The sequence below is a fragment of the Muntiacus reevesi genome, chromosome 9 (assembly GCF_963930625.1).
Source record: "Muntiacus reevesi chromosome 9, mMunRee1.1, whole genome shotgun sequence".
Classification (NCBI taxonomy): domain Eukaryota; kingdom Metazoa; phylum Chordata; class Mammalia; order Artiodactyla; family Cervidae; genus Muntiacus; species Muntiacus reevesi.
The window spans coordinates 36,203,053-36,221,615 of NC_089257.1; the positions used below are offsets into that span (position 1 = coordinate 36,203,053).

An 18,563-nucleotide genomic window follows, 5' to 3' on the forward strand; every position below is an offset into this window, starting at 1 on the left:
CCTCATTTTCTTTGCACTGATCATTGAGGAAGGCTTTCTTATCTCTCCTAGCTATTCTTTGGAACTCTGCATTCAAATGGGAATATCTTTCCCTTTCTCCTTTGCTTTTTGTTTCTCTTCTTTTCACAGCTATTTGTAAGTCCTCCTCAGACAGCCATTTTGCTTGTTTGCATTTCTTTTTCTTGGGGATGGTCTTGATCCCTGTCTCCTGTACAATGTCACGAACCTCCATCTATAGTTCATTAGGCAGTCTGTCTAACAGACCTAGTCCCTTAAATCTATTTCTCACTTCCACTGTAAAATCGTAAGAGATTTGATTTGGGTCATATCTGGATGGTCTAGTGGTTTCTCCTGCTTTCTTCAATTTAAATCTGAATTTGACAATAAGGAGCTCATAATCTGAGCTACAGTCAGCTCCTGGTCTTGTTTTTGCTGACTGTATAGAACTTCTCCATCTTTGGCTGCCAAGAATTTAATCAATCTGTTTTCAGTGTTGACCATCTGGTGATGTCCACATGTAGAGTCTTCTCTGATGTTGTTGGAAGAGGGTGTTTGCTATGACCAGTGCGTTCTTTTGGCAAAACTCTATTAGCCTTTGCCCTGCTTCATTCTGTACTCCAATGGGAAATTTGCCTGTTACTCCAGGTGTTTCTTGACTTCCTACTTTTGCATTGGAACTGCATATCAGCATTTTATCACACATTTGGTAACAAAAGAAATAATCTTTTGAAGCAAGGTACAAAGAAAATAATATAGCTAGCAGTTATTAGTAAGGTCACAAGCAAGAATTTAAGTCAAGAACTTTCATTGGGTATAGTTCAGTATACCCCAGGTATAAAACTTAATTAAATGATTATAGCCAAGTGTCAATCCCTGGTTGTACATCAGGGAGCATCTGACATTTAGTTGAAGATTGATTACTGAGATAAGCTTTAGAAACAATCCTACAGTGTGCTTAATTAAACCTTTTAGCAATATAGCATAACAAACAACTATCTTAGAAGTGAGTCTTAGTAAGCATGGACCTTAATTAACAAAACTAGAACTTAATATTCAGTGAAACCTAACTTTTTTCTTTTTTTGGAGAACACTGTGAGGGCATTAACCCTGTAGCCAGGGAAGGCTTTAAACCATCAAATAAAAATGAGGTCTGTCAGGGAGCTGAGAAAAGCTAAGCGGCCGTCTAGGATTTCCCATAGCCCTGGCTCTTTGATCTTTAGCTGTTGTTTATCCATTTTTAATTTCCTGATTTAGAAGCAGACTATTTTCATGTTTTAAGGACATCAAGATAGCAAAAGTCTAACTGCTATTTTTTGTACAAGGGGTTATTTTTTGTACAAGTAGAATGAACTTTGTCTATATGTACCAAAATATTAAATAGTGTTTATTTACTTTACCAAAGTAACAGAAAGATTTTAAAAACAACATAAATCACTTAAAGGCAAAGAAACTCATAATCTGTTATCAAAAGTTGCATTCTAAGAAAACGTTGTTCTCTAAACAGAGAAACCAAATTCCAGTCTGGTACTAGCTTACTGTTAATAACAAAATGTGTTTATCTATCTGCTTAATCTTAGAAAGTCTTTTCCATAAATTTTGAAGAATTAGCAGTATTCTTCCAAAGGCATGAGAGTAAAACCATAGAAGGCATGTTTAAAATCTGATTCTATTGCAATTGACAAAGAAATCTGGTCATAATACTTTAATATGACAGCTAGAATTATAATTGACCATATTTTATCAGAGCAATTAGATCTATATGAATATCACATAATTTTAGGATATCTATATTAGTAACATCAGTCATACAGTATAACCTGAGAAGATTTATCAGCCCTTCAGCAGTTCTTCTCATGTAGTTCAACATGGTCAATGAATCCAGGTAGCTTAATAACTCTTTGGGATATCTCAGGGGCCCTCTGAAGCATTCCAAAGTTAGCTAGAAATCAACTTATTTAAGAAGCTTTGTCAATATGTGTCAAAAGGGTTTATAACACTCAGGTAGGATCATATAAATTACTGTGAAACAACAGTTATTCACTTAGTCAAAGTTAACAAAAGATTTCTTTTTTTAAAAATTTTTTTTATTTTTTATTTTTCAGTGGGTTTTGTCATACATTGATATGAATCAGCCATAGAGTTACACGTATTCCCCATCCCGGTCCCCCATCCCACCTCCCTCTCCACCCGATTCCTCTGGGTCTTCCCAGACCACCAGGCCCGAGCACTTGACTCATGCCTCCCACCTGGGCTGGTGGTCTGTTTCACCACAGATAATATACATGCTGTTCTTTCGAAACATCCCACCCTCACCTTCTCCCACAGAGTTCAAAAGTCTGTTCTGTACTTCTGTGTCTCTTCTTCTGCCCTGCATATAGGGCCATCGTTACCATCTTTCTAAATTCTCTATATATGTGTTAGTATACTGTAATGTTCTTTATCTTTCTGGCTTACTTCACTCTGTATAATGGGCTCCAGTTTCATCCATCTCATTAGATTAACAAAAGATTTCAAGGACAAATATAAAACAGATCAATTAAGAGATAAAGAAACTTACATCTATTATTAAAAGCAGTTCAACAACTGAAAAAAGTATGTCCTCTTAACAGAGAGAAAGGTCAAGGTTTTGCACCAGCTTACTTTAAACTCATTTAGGTAAACTTGATTAAATTTATTTTAAACTTAGTCAGTCCTAACCATGCACAAAACTTTTTTTCAGGGTCCACTTTCCACAAACTTCTTAATGACTTTGTGTAACAGCCACCTGTAAGTCAGACCTATTTCTTTTCCCTTTATAAAATGTAATTTTATCTTTTATGTCTTCTTTCTTAAAAGCATACATCCTACTTCCTTATTAGATTAGTAAACAAACATTAATACTAGATATTTAATATTGACTATTTCCCAGTTTACATGAATCAGAAATTTATTTAGGTTACTTTTTCTTCTATTTAGAATGTTTGATTTGTAAGCACTTACTTTCCTTTAGGCCAATTAAATTAAAACTCATTTACAACTTCAACAATATTACCAGAAAAAAAAAAAAAAAAGAGACTTACATAAATCCAGACAGACAGGCTGACTTATATCTTATAAGTTTTCTGTTTGTGATTTAAAATATCTCTCTGACCCCTCCCCCCTTTTTTTTTCTTTGCTTGAAGTTCTAATCTGCCTAAGACTGAGGTCTCAGGCAAAGTTGGCTGTGTATTTCAAGGACGTGGAAAGGGTTAACATCAAGCTTTTTCCTAGCCGATCTCTTAACAAGCTAGTTGTTTTTAATTGCATATGCAAAAAGAATTAGTTTTGCAGTTTCAAAAAAGAAAAATTTCTTTCACTCTGTTCAATCATCAATCATTCAGAGTCTATCACAAAGCCTCCCTTCTACCAAGTCCCCAGGTTTCCTTAACTGTTGCTCCCTTCCTGGGAGCTCCAAGGAGGTGATCAGTCTCTCCTCTTCTGCCCGTTGGGGTAGGACCTGACTGGGGACTGGCCCCGGGGCCTTACCTGATCCTGTGGCCATTCCTGGTGAGTTGGTCCGTCCTTCCAATGATTCCGGTCGGGGCTTGGCCATTGGGAGAGTCGGAACATCGGTCCAAAAGAGGACCGGGAATACCGTCATGTGGAGCGCCTACTCATTCATCTGGTGGATCCTTCGCTCCAGCCCAGCCAAGCCACCAGTCCGGTGGCACAAGGGGCTGATATGGTTGGAGTGTCACTGGGGCATCCAGAAATGTTGCAGAAACCAGTACTCAAGAAACCAAGCACCACATTTGGAGAGTTGGAGAACTCAGGTTTATTATGCCACCAGGCCTAGGGGAGTTAGCACTCCAAGCTCTGAACCCTGAACAAAGGGGTTACAGTTTTATACACAGAAAGGCATGATTAAGTGGGTTTGTGGGTTTGCATTGCCTGAGCAATCGCAAAGAGCAGGATAAAAATAAGTGAGATAAGCTCCAGTTCCTAATATTGTGAGTCCCCACTTTCTGAGACCTACCTGATCCAAATTTTGCAAGGAGCAAACTGAGTTACAGAGGCAGAAGGAGAAGGAGATTATGTAAAATTTTAACTTTTCAGCTTCAACAGCACCTCCCTCCATCCTGCCTCCATCCTACATGCCAGTCCTGCCCTTTGGGGGGGCCCCTCCCCTAGGAAGGCTTTCAGCTGAACTCCAAGTGTTGGTCTATGGGGGCATTGTTCTTGAACTTGTGGGCTTTGAAGAGGTTTTCCAGCTCTTTCATGTAGCGCTGGTGCAGCCTGTCCACCTCCTCCTGGGAGGGATGCAGTGTCTTCTGCACCTCGATGGGCTTCCCCACTGCAAGACACAGAGGTGAGAGGTGGCTCACCAGGAACCACTGAAGGCTCAGGGCCCTTGGGGTTCCCACCACAATGGTCATCTGAACAGGTAAGCATTCTTTCTCCCTCCCTTTCAATTCTATTTCAGGTCATAGATTCTAAGTTGTTAGGACAACTCAAAGATTCTGATATATCAACAATACAGCCAGCATGTATTATCTCTTTTGTCACCCTAACAATCCTAGGAGGATAGAACCTGCTATTATTCCTGTTTGAAGGCTGAGGAAATGAGGTTCAGGGAGGTTAAGTAACTTGTTTAAGGTCACATAGCCAGCAACAATCAGTATCAGGTTGCAAGCCCTAGGGATGTGCTCTTAGACTCAGGGAAAGGTGAATCTGTGTCTCAGGTACCATGATTGGAAGCGCCTGTGTACCCCACGTCCAAGGAGCAGCGGCTGCGTAGGTGAAGGAGGGCACAGAGGAGCTGCTCCATGTTCAAGGTCAGGAGGGGTGACTGAGAGGAGATACCCCTCATGCAAGGTAAGGAGTAGCGGCTGTGCTTTGTTGGAGCAGCCATGAAGAGATACCCCATGTCCAAGGTAAGAGAAACCCAAGCAAGACTGTAGGTGTTGCGAGGGGGCATCAAAGGGCAGGCACACTGAAACCATAATCACAGAAAACTAGCCAATCTGATCACATGGACTATAGTCTTGTCTAACTCAATGAATCTAAACCATGCTGTGTGGGGCGACCTAAGATGGATGGGTCATGGTGGAGAGGATTGACAGAATGTGGTCCACTGGAGAAGGAAATGGCAAACCACTTCAATATTCTTGCCTTGAGAACCCCATGAACAGTATGAAAAGGCAAAATGATAGGATATTGAAAGAGGAACTTCCCAGGTTGGTAGGTTTCCAATATGTTACTGGAGATCAGTGGAGAAATAACTCCAGAAAGAATGAAGGGATGGAGCCAAAGCAAAAACAATACCCAATTGTGGATGTGACTGGTGATAGAAGCAAGGTCCGATGCTGTAAAGAGCAATATTGCATAGGAACCTGGAATGTTAGGTCCGTGAATCAAGGCAAATTGGAAGTGGTCAAACAGGAGATGGCAAGAGTGAATGTTGACATTCTAGGAATCAGCGAACTAAAATGGACTGGAAAGGGTGAATTTAACTCAGATGACCATTATATCTACTACTGTGGGAAGGAATCCATTAGAAGAAATGGAGTAGCCATCATGGTCAACAAAAGAGTCCAAAATGCAGTACTTGAATGCAATCTTAAAAACGACAGAATGATCTCTGTTCGTTTCCAAGACACACCATTCAATATCACGGTAATCCAAACCTATGCCCCAACCGGTAATGCTGAAGAAGTTGAAGTTGAACAGTTCTATCAAGACCTACAAGACCTTTTAGAACTAATACCCCAAAAAAGATGTCCTTTTCATTATAGGGGACTGGAATGCAAAAGTAGGAAGTCAAGAAACACCTAGAGTAACAGGCAAATTTGGCCTTGGAGTATGGAATGAAGGAGGGCAAAGGCTAATAGAGTTTTGCCAAAAGAATGCGCTGGTCATAGCAAACACCCTTTTCCAAAAACACAAGACAAGACTCTACATATGGATATCACCAGAGAGTCAACACCGAAATCAGATTGATTATATTCTTTGCAGCCAAAGATGGAGAAATTCTATACAGTCAGCAAAAACAAGACCAGGAGCTGACTGTGGCTCAGATCATGAACTCCTTATTGCCAAATTCAGACTTACACTGAAGAAAGTAGGGAAAACCACTAGACCATTCAGGTATGATGTAAATCAAATCCCGTATGACTACACAGTGGAAGTGAGAAATAGATTTAAGGGACTGGATCTGATAGACAGTGCCTGATGAACTATAGATGGAGGTTCATGGCATTGTACAGGAGACAGGGATCGAGGCCATCCCCATGGAAAAGAAATGCAAAAAGGCAAAATGGATGTCTGAGGAGGCCTTACAAATAGCTGTGAAAAGAAGAGAAGTGAAAAGCAAAGGAGAAAAGGAAAGATATTCCCATTTGAATGCAGAGTTCCAAAGAATAGCAAGGAGAGATAAGAAAGACTTCCTCAGCAATCAATGCAAAGAAATAGAGGAAAAGAGCAGAATGGGAAAGACTAGAGATCTCTTCAAGAAAATTAGAGATACCAAGGGAACATCACATGCAAAGATGGGTCTGATAAAGGACAGAAATGGTATAGACCTAACAGAAGCAGAAGAAATTAAGAAGAGGTGGCAAGAATACACAGAAGAACTGTACAAAAAAGATCTTCACGACCCAGATAATCACAATGGTGTGATCACTCACCTAGAGCCAGACATCCTGGAATGTGAAGTCAAGTGGGCCTTAGAAAGCATCACTATGAACAAAGCTAGTGAAGGTGATGGAATTCCAGTTGAGCTGCTTCAAATCCTAAGGATGATGCTGTGGAAGTGTTGCACGCAGTATGCCAGCAAATTTGGAAAGCTAAGCACTGGCCACAGGACTGGAAAAGGTCAGTTTTCATTCCAATCCCTAAGAAAGGCAATTCTAAAGAATGCTCAAACTACCACACAATTCCATTCATCTCACACGCTAGTAAAGTAATGCTCAAAACGCTCCAAGCCAGGCTTCAGCAACACATGAACTATGAACTTCCAGACGTTCAAGCTGGTTTCAGAAAAGGCAGAGGGACCAGAGACCAAATTGCCAACATCTGCTGGATCATCAAAAAAGCAAGAGAGTTCCAGAAAAACATCTATTTTTGCCTTATTACCTATGCCAAAACCTTTGACTCTGTGGATCACAATAAACTGTGGAAAATTCTGAAAGAGATGGGAATACCAGACCACCTGACCTTCCTCTTCAGAAACATATATGCAGGTCAGGAAGCAACAGTTAGAACTGGACATGGAACAACAGACTGGTTCCAAATAGGAGAAGGAGTACATCAAGGCTGTATATTGTCACCCTGCTTATTTAACTTATATGCAGAGTACATCATGAGAAACACTGGGCTGAATGAAGCACAAGCTGGAATCAAGATTGCCGGGAGAAATATCAATAACCTCAGATATGCAGATGACAACACCCTTATGGCAGAAAATGAAGAGGAACTAGAAAGCCTCTTGATGAAAGTGAAAGAGGAGAGTGAAAAAGTTGGCTTAAAGCTCAACATTCAGAAAACTAAGATCATGGCATCTGGTCCCATCACTTCATGGGAAATAGATGGGGAAACAGTGGAAACAGTGTCAAATTTTATTTTGGGGGGGGGGCCTCCAAAATCACTGCAGATGGTGATTGCAGTCATGAAATTAAAAGACTCTTACTCCTTGGAAGGAAAGTTATGACCAACCTAGAGAGCATATTAAAAAGCAGAGACATTACATTGCCAACAAAGGTCCATCTAGTCACAGCTATTGTTTTTCCAGTGGTCATGTATGGATGTGAGAGTTGGACTGTGAAGAAAGCTGAGCGCCAAAAAAGTGATGCTTTTGAACTGTGGTGTTGGAGAAGACTCTTGAGAGTCCCTTAGACTGCAAGAAAATCCCACCAGTTCATCCTAAAGGAGATCAGTCCTGGGTGTTCATTGGAAGAACTGATGTTGAAGTTGAAACTCCAATATTTTGGCCACCTCATGCAAGGAGTTGACTCATTGGAAAAGACCCTGATGCTGGGAGGGATTGGGGGCTGGAGGAGAAGGGGACAAGAGAGGATGAGATGTCTAGATGGCATCACTGACTTGATGGGCATGATTTGAGTAACCTCCGGGAGTTGGTGATGGACAGGGAGGCCTGGCGTGCTGCTATTCATGGGGTCACAAAGAGTCAGACATGACTGAGCGATTGAACTGAACTGAACTGTCTTGCATAATAAAAAGGCAAATATCCTTATCAAATCTCAACTTTGATACCAAGAGCAGGCTGATCTCTTGGAAGTGACTTACCTTCTGTGGGTCTGTGTTTGCAGTCAATAAAATGGGGATGAGAGTCCCTCCTAAGTTGTTGGAAAAAGCTAAGCCGCTGCATGTAAGGAGCCCAAGCAGTGCCTGACACAAGCAGGGACTCAGTAATCAGTAGTGGCTACTGGTCTTCATGCCCCTGTTACTCTTCTCATTCTAGACTACCTTTCATCAGCATTACTTGCCTGTGTGTCTGTTTCACACTCTAGAACTTGTGCTCCACAAAATCAAGGGTGTACTGATCTATGTCTAGATCTCCTTGCAGCACAAGCCCAGGCCTCTTACTCTATAGTCCTTCCCCTTCCCAGCCCAGGTCTAGGCTCACCCACAGTGGTGATGGGTCGGCGGTAGGGCATAAGACCAAAGTTGTACTGGAAAACTCCATGATCATAGAAGAGTGGGATCAAGCCACTAGTGGTCTTGTAAAGTTGGTCCTGAAACCACCGCAACCAGGAACCAGGAGAGTTCTCAACCCGGTAATATATGTCATTCTCCCCAAAAGAGAAGATTGGCACCAGAGCTGCCCTAGAAGGAGACAGGAGAGAGGGCGTGTGAAGGGGTTAGAAGCCACAACCTGGTCACCTAGCCCTCTGAAAGACCTGGAGCAGAGGATTGAGCCCTGGGACAAAAGTAGGAGGCCTCAGGTGTCTCCCAGACCTGCATGGCCTTGCTTTGTAACTGTGAGCAGGACCTGGCCTGTCTCACGGCAACTGTATGGCAGTTGTAACATGACAGGGAGTCCAGAATGCTGCAGGGAGTCTTCTTAGATAGAGAATATCTCCAAATTTTCTGGAAAAATCTCTTCTGCCCCAGCTACCTTATATTCTTCACAGATGCTTCAGGGTAGGAAAACAGTTCTAAGCTATGCCTCAAACTCTATTGTCCAAGTCCCTTCGACTCAGATGTAACACAAGTTTTCAAATATGAACTTTGACACTTATCCCCTTTAATCACCAAAACTCCCTTCTAGAATCTTCTCTGGTCATTTGGGAATGAGACAAAACATCAATCACCAAGATAGACTCTTCAGTGTCAATGGATTGAGAATCTACTTGCCAAAATAGAATCTGCCTTAATCTCTGGTGTATCCCACAAAAACACAATTCTTGCCGATCTCCAGCTGAACCCAGAGCCCTCTCCCCAATACCCGTGCATCAGGGCGAGCCTGATGAAGCCCTTTCGGTTCCGCAGCGCCAATTTGTAGGCTCCAGGCCTGGCATTCAGTGCTTCCTTGACACCCCCAATAACGATGGACAGCAGATTGCCACCTCTTTTCCCGCTCAGAATATGGGCAGCACTCTCCTTGTCTGCTGAGACCAGCCCTGGGGAGAGAGGAAGGAGGTTAGGTATGGGTTGGAGGGAAGAGACTGTGGGGGTACACGTGGCAGGTATCTGCTCACCCTCTTCCTGCAGCTGGGAGTTTTCTGAATGCTGGGACTAAATCATTCCCTTCTTCCCAACCCCTCACTGAGGTCATTGCTGGGCACAGAGCTGTGGGAAATGTTTTCTTGGGTCTAGCCTCCTTCTCCACTCTACATGCTCTTGCAGGAAATAGAGAAATCTTAGAAGCCCTCCCTGAAATCCTTCCTTCATGTCTCCAGCCCTCTCCTTTTCGGGTTGGCCAGATTTGGGAAGTCTCACCCACGGACATGATGTAATCCCTGAAGACAGGGACCCAGAACCACAAGTTTAGCATCATTAGATGAGAGTGGATGCCTGGGAAAACTGAGGAGAACCCCGTGCCCTCAGTGCACAGGTTGGTAAAAGCTCTAATCACCCTGATCCCATGAGGGTGGTAGCCAGCGAGGTAGTTCCGGGAGGGGTCCAGCTCGGCAGTCTTGACCAGCTGCAAGGACAGCAGCCTGGTGAATCGGGGCTGTACCTCATGCCCTCCCCAGTCTCTGCTAACTGTCTGTGTTAACCTCTTCTATGTGTTTCCAAGTGCTATCACACCCCATGTGAGTGTCTTGAGATTAGAGACAGCCTGTCTAAGGATCCTTGTTCCTGGTGCAGGTCTGGAGCAAAGGAGATATTCTGGGAGACCGTTGGATGAAGAGGGAGAGGACAGTCCTATGAATGGATGGAGCCAATACAGCCCACCAGATAAGGAAGGCCCCTGCCCAAGGCAGAGGTAGGACTACTAGCAGGGTGACAGGGACACAAGCCCCTGTCCTACATGAAGGGAGACCTTATCCCAGGCAGAGCCCGCCCAGAATGAAGAAGCCATCACAGGAGGGAGTGAGCATCTCTCCAAGGACTGTGGCAGCTGGAGCTCTGGCCCAGGTTGAGGTTGACCCCTGAGTCCCTGTGACTCAGTGTAAGAGACCCCTATGTGGAAGGAAGTGGGGGCCAGGAGGAGGGGCATGAAGTCCTGGTGATGCCTACAGGTGTGGGTGGAAAAGGGTAAGGGAGGAATCCTGCCAAGTCTGCAGCACTTCCTGACACCAGGTCACAGCCTGCCCACAGCACTGTACCCTTGCTCAGGGCTTGGTCTGTGCAGACACTGCTGCTCCAGGATAATGAAATATTCACAGAGAAACCCAGATCCTGGACTGATCTTCAGCATGAGGTGGAGGCAGCTTTTTCTAGGGGAAACACTGCCTGATTCTCTACCATTAGCTCCTCAGGAAGCCCATAAGGTGTGTTTAGAAAGTTCTAGTGCTCAGAAGTAGTCTCCTAATTTCACTAGAAACTGTACCATTAGGTAGTAGCTCACAGAATCACAGTGCAAAGGTTTGTGATGTGGAGTAGGCCCAGCAGAATGGTTAAGAAAGGAATGTTGCTTGCCTGCCTTCAAGCCAGCAGCCACTGTAGCTGCCACTGACAGTGGGTCTTGAAAGGAATTCCGGATGGAGGAAAAGAGGATACTGGTCACAGTGAGAGAGGATGCACATCAAAGGAATGATTGCAGTGAGCCCAGATTTTGCACCTCTGCATACACAGAAAAACATGAAAATCAATAACTTTATTTGTCTGCTTTTTGTGACTGGAAGTAATATTTTGATGCTTGTCTACATAGGTGGTTTTTTTTCCCCCAGCAAAACCCATAAGTCCTGACCCCTCCCTTACCTTTTAGAACAGCTCCTCAGAGGTTGCTGAGAGGCTATCTGCTGACTACAGTCCTCAGTAACATTTCCGGACAAAAGCCCTCACAACTTTAAGGTTGTGCACTTGTTTTTAGTAGACAGCAGACTCTCTCCCTGGCTGCCCTACCTCCTGCCGTGCTAAAATCCCTGCAGGGCCTACTCTGTAAGGGGGTGCGGATGACTTGGAAGTTCTCCTGAGGGGTGACAGAGTTCAGAATCTGCCTACTGTAACCCCCTTTCAGGCCTCAGTCCAGGACAGGGAAGTCAAAGTGCATGTCATCTCTGCCTCTACTGGACACTTGGTGGTACTGCCCACCCGCTGCAGGTGTTGACGCCACAGGACTACAGTGGCCTGCATTTCTGAACACTGTGCACATGGAATTTCTGGAAATCAAGTTCAGCTTCTCACAATACCATAGTGCCCAAGTTGAGAAATACTCTGGGGGAGATAGCTTGTTAGAGGATGGACAGAATAGATGTAGATAAGACAAGCACAGAGCAACTCAGTACCACTTTTCTTTCAGATGTGCAATTGATAGCAGCTCCAGGTGTGAAAAGAGAGCCAGATGTTGTTTTTAGAAGGCCCCAGGATGACCTGATGTGTCATGGAATCCACATAACTCAATGAGGTATGTGGCAGCATCTCTACTTTACATATGAAGACGTCGAGGCTCAACAAGCATGTGTAACTCATCAAAGGTCATACAGCTGGCGTGTTGCAGATCCTGTATTAGAATCTGTGATGTTCACCTCCAGAGGTTACACTCTATACACGCTTCTCTTCTATGTCCAGAAGAGTGCCTGCCTCCAGATGAGGGCCTGTCCCTGACTTGCACTACTAAAGGCTTTACACCTCTGTGCTAAGATACATATATGTGCCATACCATATGGCCCACAGAACCTTCAAATCTCATTCAAACACCAATCCTCATATTGGCTCTGCATCTCTACACATGGGACACCATACACAGACAAAAACCGACTCTTCTCAGGTTCAGAGTGGTAAAAGTCTGTCTCCTGCCTCCTGGCCCAGTATTCTGCTCACTGCACACAGCGACATGCTTCCCTGTGGACACTTGGGGACTTCCGTCCAGGGCACACCACAACCAGCCCCATTCTCACCGAGATGGGGAAATAGTCCTTCATGTACCTCCATATGACCCAGTGCCTTAGTACATCACTCTGCCTGCCCCCCTGCCAAGGCTTGGCTCGATCCACATACCACCAGATCGCATACAGGATACTGAAGATCCAGAATCTTGTGAACAGGAGGCCTATGAAGACCACATAGCAGACAATGCCTGGGGAGGGAGGCAGGAGCATTAGTGATAAGAGGTATGAAGTCACGAGCTCTCCCCATTTGCCCAGCACTAGCAGCACAGTCCTGTCCAGGCCTCGCCCTGAGAGGAAGGGGTCAGCCTCCTCTGCCTTAAAGGAAGAAGAAATGAGCCTGTCCCATGTCACACTGGGAGATTGGGTTTTTTTGTTTTTTTTTTGGAGATTGGGTTTGAAGCCAGGTAGACCTAACCTCAAACTCTCTTTTTCCCACTATGCTTTTTCCCAGACACCTCATTCCTTTCAGTCTTCTCCCTTTACCACCATCTCTGCCCTATTCAGTAGTCTGTATTCACCAGGTGCCCAATAAATGCCTGGTAGAGATGTGACAGGATGAAATCTTTACAGTATCCGTTCTATGAATGAAGAAGCTTTCTACCCAGCCCACTTCCTGTTTACCTCAGCCCATCTTTCCATAGATAAATCCTATATTCCATAGATATGTCTCCCCTTTAGCTGAAGTCCCCACACAACTTCTCATAACTTTGAGACTCAGCTCAAGCAGCTTAGCCTGACTTCAACCTCCCCACTGATGACTTGATCTCCCTCTTGCTCCAACCTCACTCACCACATGCACCTCTTGTTCTGGCCACACTAAGCTGCTCAGTGTGAATACAACTCCCTGAGTTCTTTAGCTTTTGTTCAGTTCTTTGCTCTGCTGCCAGGCCATTTCCTGCTGAAGGAGGGAGGAAGGAAGAGGGCAATCTGTGCCTGGCCTGTCTGTCAGGAGTGCAGCAGGGCTAGGACAGGCCCAATGAGCAATTCCTCCCAGTCTTAGGATTCTGAGTTCCTTTTCACAGGTTAATCCTGGCTTTGACTCAGGTTCAAGTGGTCTGTGGGGCTGTCTTTAATCTGATGCTAATGGACCTTATTCTTAGAGAATATTGTGTCCTCTCCATTCCATTCTCTCCATGAAACCATGTGCTCAAACTCTTAAAGAAGGTCAGCTTCCACTTGTGTTGCATTTGAAAGTTGGGTAAACTGGGCCTGTCATTCATGGCTGACTACCAGGGGGAGGGGACTTTTGACCTAGTCTGAATAGTAATAAAATGCATAAGCCAAAGTAGGTTAGGGCTCACAGAGGCTCACTTTATTCAGAGCACACACAACACCTGAACTGAACAAAAACTAAACAAAACTGAACAAAAACTAAAGAGCTCAGGGAGTTGTATCCACACTGAACAGCTTAGCATGGCCAGAACAAGAGGTGCATGTGCCAAGTGCTAGTGCTACAACCATGAACAACACACAGATATACCTGCCCTCATAGTGCTGATTTCAGTGCTGTGTTTGATGCACAACTTTTCAAATTTCATGGCAGTAAAACCTATATTAAACATAACATGTATCAAAATAATTTTTTATTTTATTATATTTTATAAAATTTATATTATAGTTAATTGACAATACTATGTTCATTTCAGGTGTACAGGAAATTAAATGAGTTTTACATATACATATATCCACACTTTTTTCCTTTGGTTCTTTTCCCATATAAACCATTACAGCATATTGAGTGGAGTTTCTTATGCTCTCTAGAGAGTCTTACTAGTTATCTATTTTATAGATAATAGTGTGTATGTGTTAATCCATATCCCCCAGTTTTTCCTTCCCTCCTGGTCCCCTGGTAACCATAAATTTGTTTTCAATGTCCATATGCTATGTAAATAAATAAATTTATTTGTACCCTTTTAGGATACTGCGTGTAAGTGATATCATACAATATTTGTCTTTCTGTGTCTGACTTACTTCACTCACTATGACAATTTCTAGGTCCATCCATGTTGCTGCAGTGGCATCATCTGTTCTTTTTAATGACTGAGTAATATTCCATTTATATCCATTCCTCTGTTGTTGGACATTTAGATTGTTTCTATGTCTTAGTTATTGTAAATAGGGCTGCAATGAACATTGTGGTGCATGGATCTTTTCGTATTATGGTTTTCTTGACAAGGGCACTATAGAGAACTAAATGGAGATACCTTATGAAACCAAAAGTAGAGCTACCATAAGACCCAGCATTCCTACTCCTGGGCATATACCTGAAATGATTTTAGTGTATTGTTGATGGCATTAATTCACTCATATTGCTATGTAAGAATCACCATTCTTCACCTCTGGAACTCTTTTCATCTTCCCAAACTGAACCTCAGTACCCGTGAAATGAGAACTTCCAGGTCTGGTCTAGAGAATAAAATCCAAGTTGTTCATAGTGGCTCCCTACAGGGTAGGATTCACTTTTCCCTGGATTCATTTTTAGAATACATATTCTGTTTGAATGAGTAACAATAGCATGGATTCATTTTTCACTCAGGAAAAAAAAAACAGATTAAAGAAATTTTTGCATTTCCGCTTGACCAAAAGAACTCTCTTCACCCCTCAGTATACCTCACCCTGGGCTCACCTTTTAACTCCTGTCAGCAGGCAATACCAAACTTGGCATTTCCAGTTCCTTAGTGTTTCCAGTCCCTGAGAAAGGAAGAACCCCTCTTTCCCCTTTTAACACCTAGAAAGAAAAATGCAAAACCCTACTTTACCGAGAACTGGAGAGTATAGCCAGGTTGGCTAGGTCACCCAGCAAGCTAGTAGGATAGGGCCTGGCATTCAGTTCTACTATTTTGGCTCCATTATGCTCCCAACATTCTTTCATTTAACAAACATATGCCAACATCAACTTTTCAAGGAGCTGGAGATGCAGATGAGAAAAAGACCACCTGTTTGAAAGGAGCTTACCTTCCTGTGTGAGTGTGTGAATTAAAGAAAAAAGAAGAGGGTAAACAAGTAACCCACTAGAAAGTATTTGTTTGGGACTTGAGTCCGTGGTGACAGGTCCCTTGTTGACCTTTCTGGCCACTTCTTTGCCCTTCCCCCAAATGCCTGCTGTATGTCCAGCATGAGCCCCAGCTGTTCATTACATGTGCAGCGTTTATGGCCCACTGCAAGCCCTTACTTTCTGGCCAATCTGTACATTTTGCCTGTGGGCAATCTCTTAAGTATCTTTGAAAAGGGACCCCATCTCTCTACCTACTGCTAGCCTACATAGATCAGGGTAAGGAATCTTCAGAATTCAGAACCATAATTCAGAATGTGAAGCTCAAGAGGCAACTAGGAGGATATTGCATAGGTTCAAAATCATTTCTAATGGAAACATTTAAACTGTAAAAACCATTCTTGACTCTTGGGCTGTACAAATACAAAAACAATCAGGGGACTTTATTTGGCCCATGGACCTACGTTGTGACCCTTGTTGTAAACTGTGACCTTGTACCTGAGCAGGACCTATGCAGCCTTCATAGAAAAGACCTCTCATATTCTCATTCTGCCCCTTATTTGTAGAAATACTGTGGCCTCATAAGCTTTCCCCAAGTTCTAAAGGATAAAATTCACTAGAGAAATGATAAACACAGAAAGAAAGGAAAACAGTCTACAAGAGAAAATATTAATAATAATAGTTTAACTTATTCAACAAATCAAGAAATTTTAGTAACTCCTCAAGGGCTATAGATAATATTCTGAACCTCATCTTTGAGCTGTTTTGCAGATAGTGAACCCCCACCAGATAAAGGAAGTTGCTCACCAGCCTGTAGAGCTCAGACCAGGGGAAACCAGAAGGTTGATGATGCTGGCTCCCAGTTCCCTCATCACCAAGCAATCAGACGATTGTCTAGGAGTTGATCATGCACCCAGAAACTCTACCTCACCTAATCTCTAGACACCATTCCCTGAAATTCATGGGCGGGGGGGTGGTTTCTGTAATTTTGAGCCATACATACTTAGACTCCTTTCTTGGCTCCTGCAATAAACTCTTCACTATCTAAAAAATTTTATCTCAACTAAGTATCAGTATATGAGCTTTACTGTGCACAGGAAAGCAAACCCAAGTCTGATTTAGTAACAACTTCTCTCTGTTATCTGCCTCCCCCAGGCACCACAACACAATTGAGACCCCTCAATTGCAGCCTGTCACACACAGATTGGACCTTGTCACTCCAGTACCTAACGCCCTCCAGGGGCTGCCCTTTGCCCTCAGGATAAGGGACAAGGTACAATCTTTTGTTTTTGGCACTGGTGGGCTCACCTTCTATCTCTCAGCTTCCCTTACTGTAGCTCCAGGCTCAGGGCTACTAGACCTCCCTGTGCTGTTCCTGATGGTCCCAGGGACCAGGCTCGGCTGGGGGTGGACACAGATAGTCATACACATTCCTTCTGGCAAAGCTCCCAATGGCCATCTGAGCAGGATGTCCTTTCTGAGCAGGATCCCCATGACCCTCAGGTGCTGAACTAGAAACCCCTTTAGGATCTATATTTCCCTCCCATCATGGCACTGTGTGCACCAGAAGTGACAGGTGCCCAAAGTTACCAGTTTCCAAACAGCTCACCTTACCCATGTCCAGGAAACAGCTGACCCACTGCAGGACCATGAATGTTTGCAGGCTGCGTTCCCAAGGCACAAACAAGGGGGCGAATTCCACCATGTTTAATCTGCTGTCTCAGGAAGCTTCTTTGAGCTCTGCTGTGGTCTGAGACACCTCTGGTTCATTGCTGCCAGCAGTTTTCTAAGCACTTGTGGGAGTTGGGGCTGGGTTACCAGCCAACTGTAAGGTGTCATTGCAGGAACAAGTTTCTTAGGAGAAATCTTTAAAAGCACTTGGTCTGAACCTAGCTGAGTATGGGGGAGAGAAGTATGGTTTACTCCTCAGGCAATACGTTATCTGCCAGATCAACTTTGCTCAAATATTGCCCATTACTTGGCAAGTGAAGCAGCAAGTATAGGGCAATCCTGTCCTCTTTTCACTTACCCAACTACTTGGCCTCAGTAATTGTCTCCTTTCACCTGCCAGGTCAGGGGTTCATCTTCACATATCTTCCCTTCACAGTTGCCATATAAATATCTCTTGGTCCCACCATCTCCTCCATCTCCTGCCCTATTCCTCAGCTGACCTGCACAACACAACTCAAGAAGAGCTGTCTGCATTAAACACCCTCCCCTCCCATTCTGCCCTCCCTCCTCCAGTCTTCAGACATCACTGTTCCATGAAACTACCCTTGACAAGTTCACCAGTGGCCTCCACACTGCTGAATCCAGTGGTAATTCTTAGCTTTCATCTTGACCACTCAGCAGTCTCAGACACAACCATTCCCTTCCTCCTCCTTGAAACCACTTGGCCTGTGGACACCACCCTCTCCTGGTTTGCCTCCTGCTCCTCTGGCTACTCATGGATCTCCACAGTGGCTCCTATCCTTCAACAGACTAAGTATTTGAGGGTCCTCCTGCCCCCTCAGTCCCTGGACCCTCCCTCTTCTCTCCACCCTCTCTCCTGCAGAGACCTTATCCAGGCTTATGGCCTTGGAGTCTGTCTACAGGACGAAGACTTCCAAACTGCTTCTCCAGCCTGACCTTCCCCTGGGCTCCAGACTTCACTTTGTAAGTGGGTACTTGACATCCTCTCTGCTAGTCTCCTCAGCACCTCCAGCACAGCCTATCTAAAACTGAACTTGACTTCCTCTCACCTGCCCTTGCTATAGTCTCCACATAGCCATAGAGTTTTCCAAAGTCATTACACATTACACTGGTGGTCAGCTGGTTAGGACTCCACTTTCACTTCTCTGTCTGGGGTTTCTCATGTACTTCACTGGGTTTAACAGTGGTTTCTTAACGCTTAACGGAGATTGAGAACATTTAAAAATATTTAATGGGCTGGGACAACATGGCCGCCTCCGTCCTTGGCTCTCTGCTGGGCTTCGTCCAGCAGGTTGTTCCTTCATCAGCTTCAGACCAAGTCTGAAGTTACTATATGGGCTGGAAAATATGCGTCTTCAGAATAGAAGAAAAAGGTCTATGAGTAGAGAGGCTATGGATCAAGT

The 18,563-nt window shown here is 44.0% G+C and overlaps 1 protein-coding gene across 1 annotated transcript; it reads right to left on the reverse strand.

The window, feature by feature from the left end:
- Positions 1-4,157: 4,157 nt before the first annotated feature.
- LOC136175744 (2-acylglycerol O-acyltransferase 2-like) lies at positions 4,158-17,173 on the reverse strand. The gene is made up of 6 exons (XM_065945976.1): positions 17,083-17,173; positions 12,486-12,664; positions 9,919-10,123; positions 9,425-9,599; positions 8,603-8,802; positions 4,158-4,312 (listed from the first exon to the last, which is right to left on the reverse strand). Exons 1-6 carry the CDS (start codon positions 17,171-17,173, stop codon positions 4,158-4,160), a joined length of 1,005 nt encoding a protein of 334 aa, XP_065802048.1.
- Between the last annotated feature and the right edge of the window lie 1,390 nt (positions 17,174-18,563).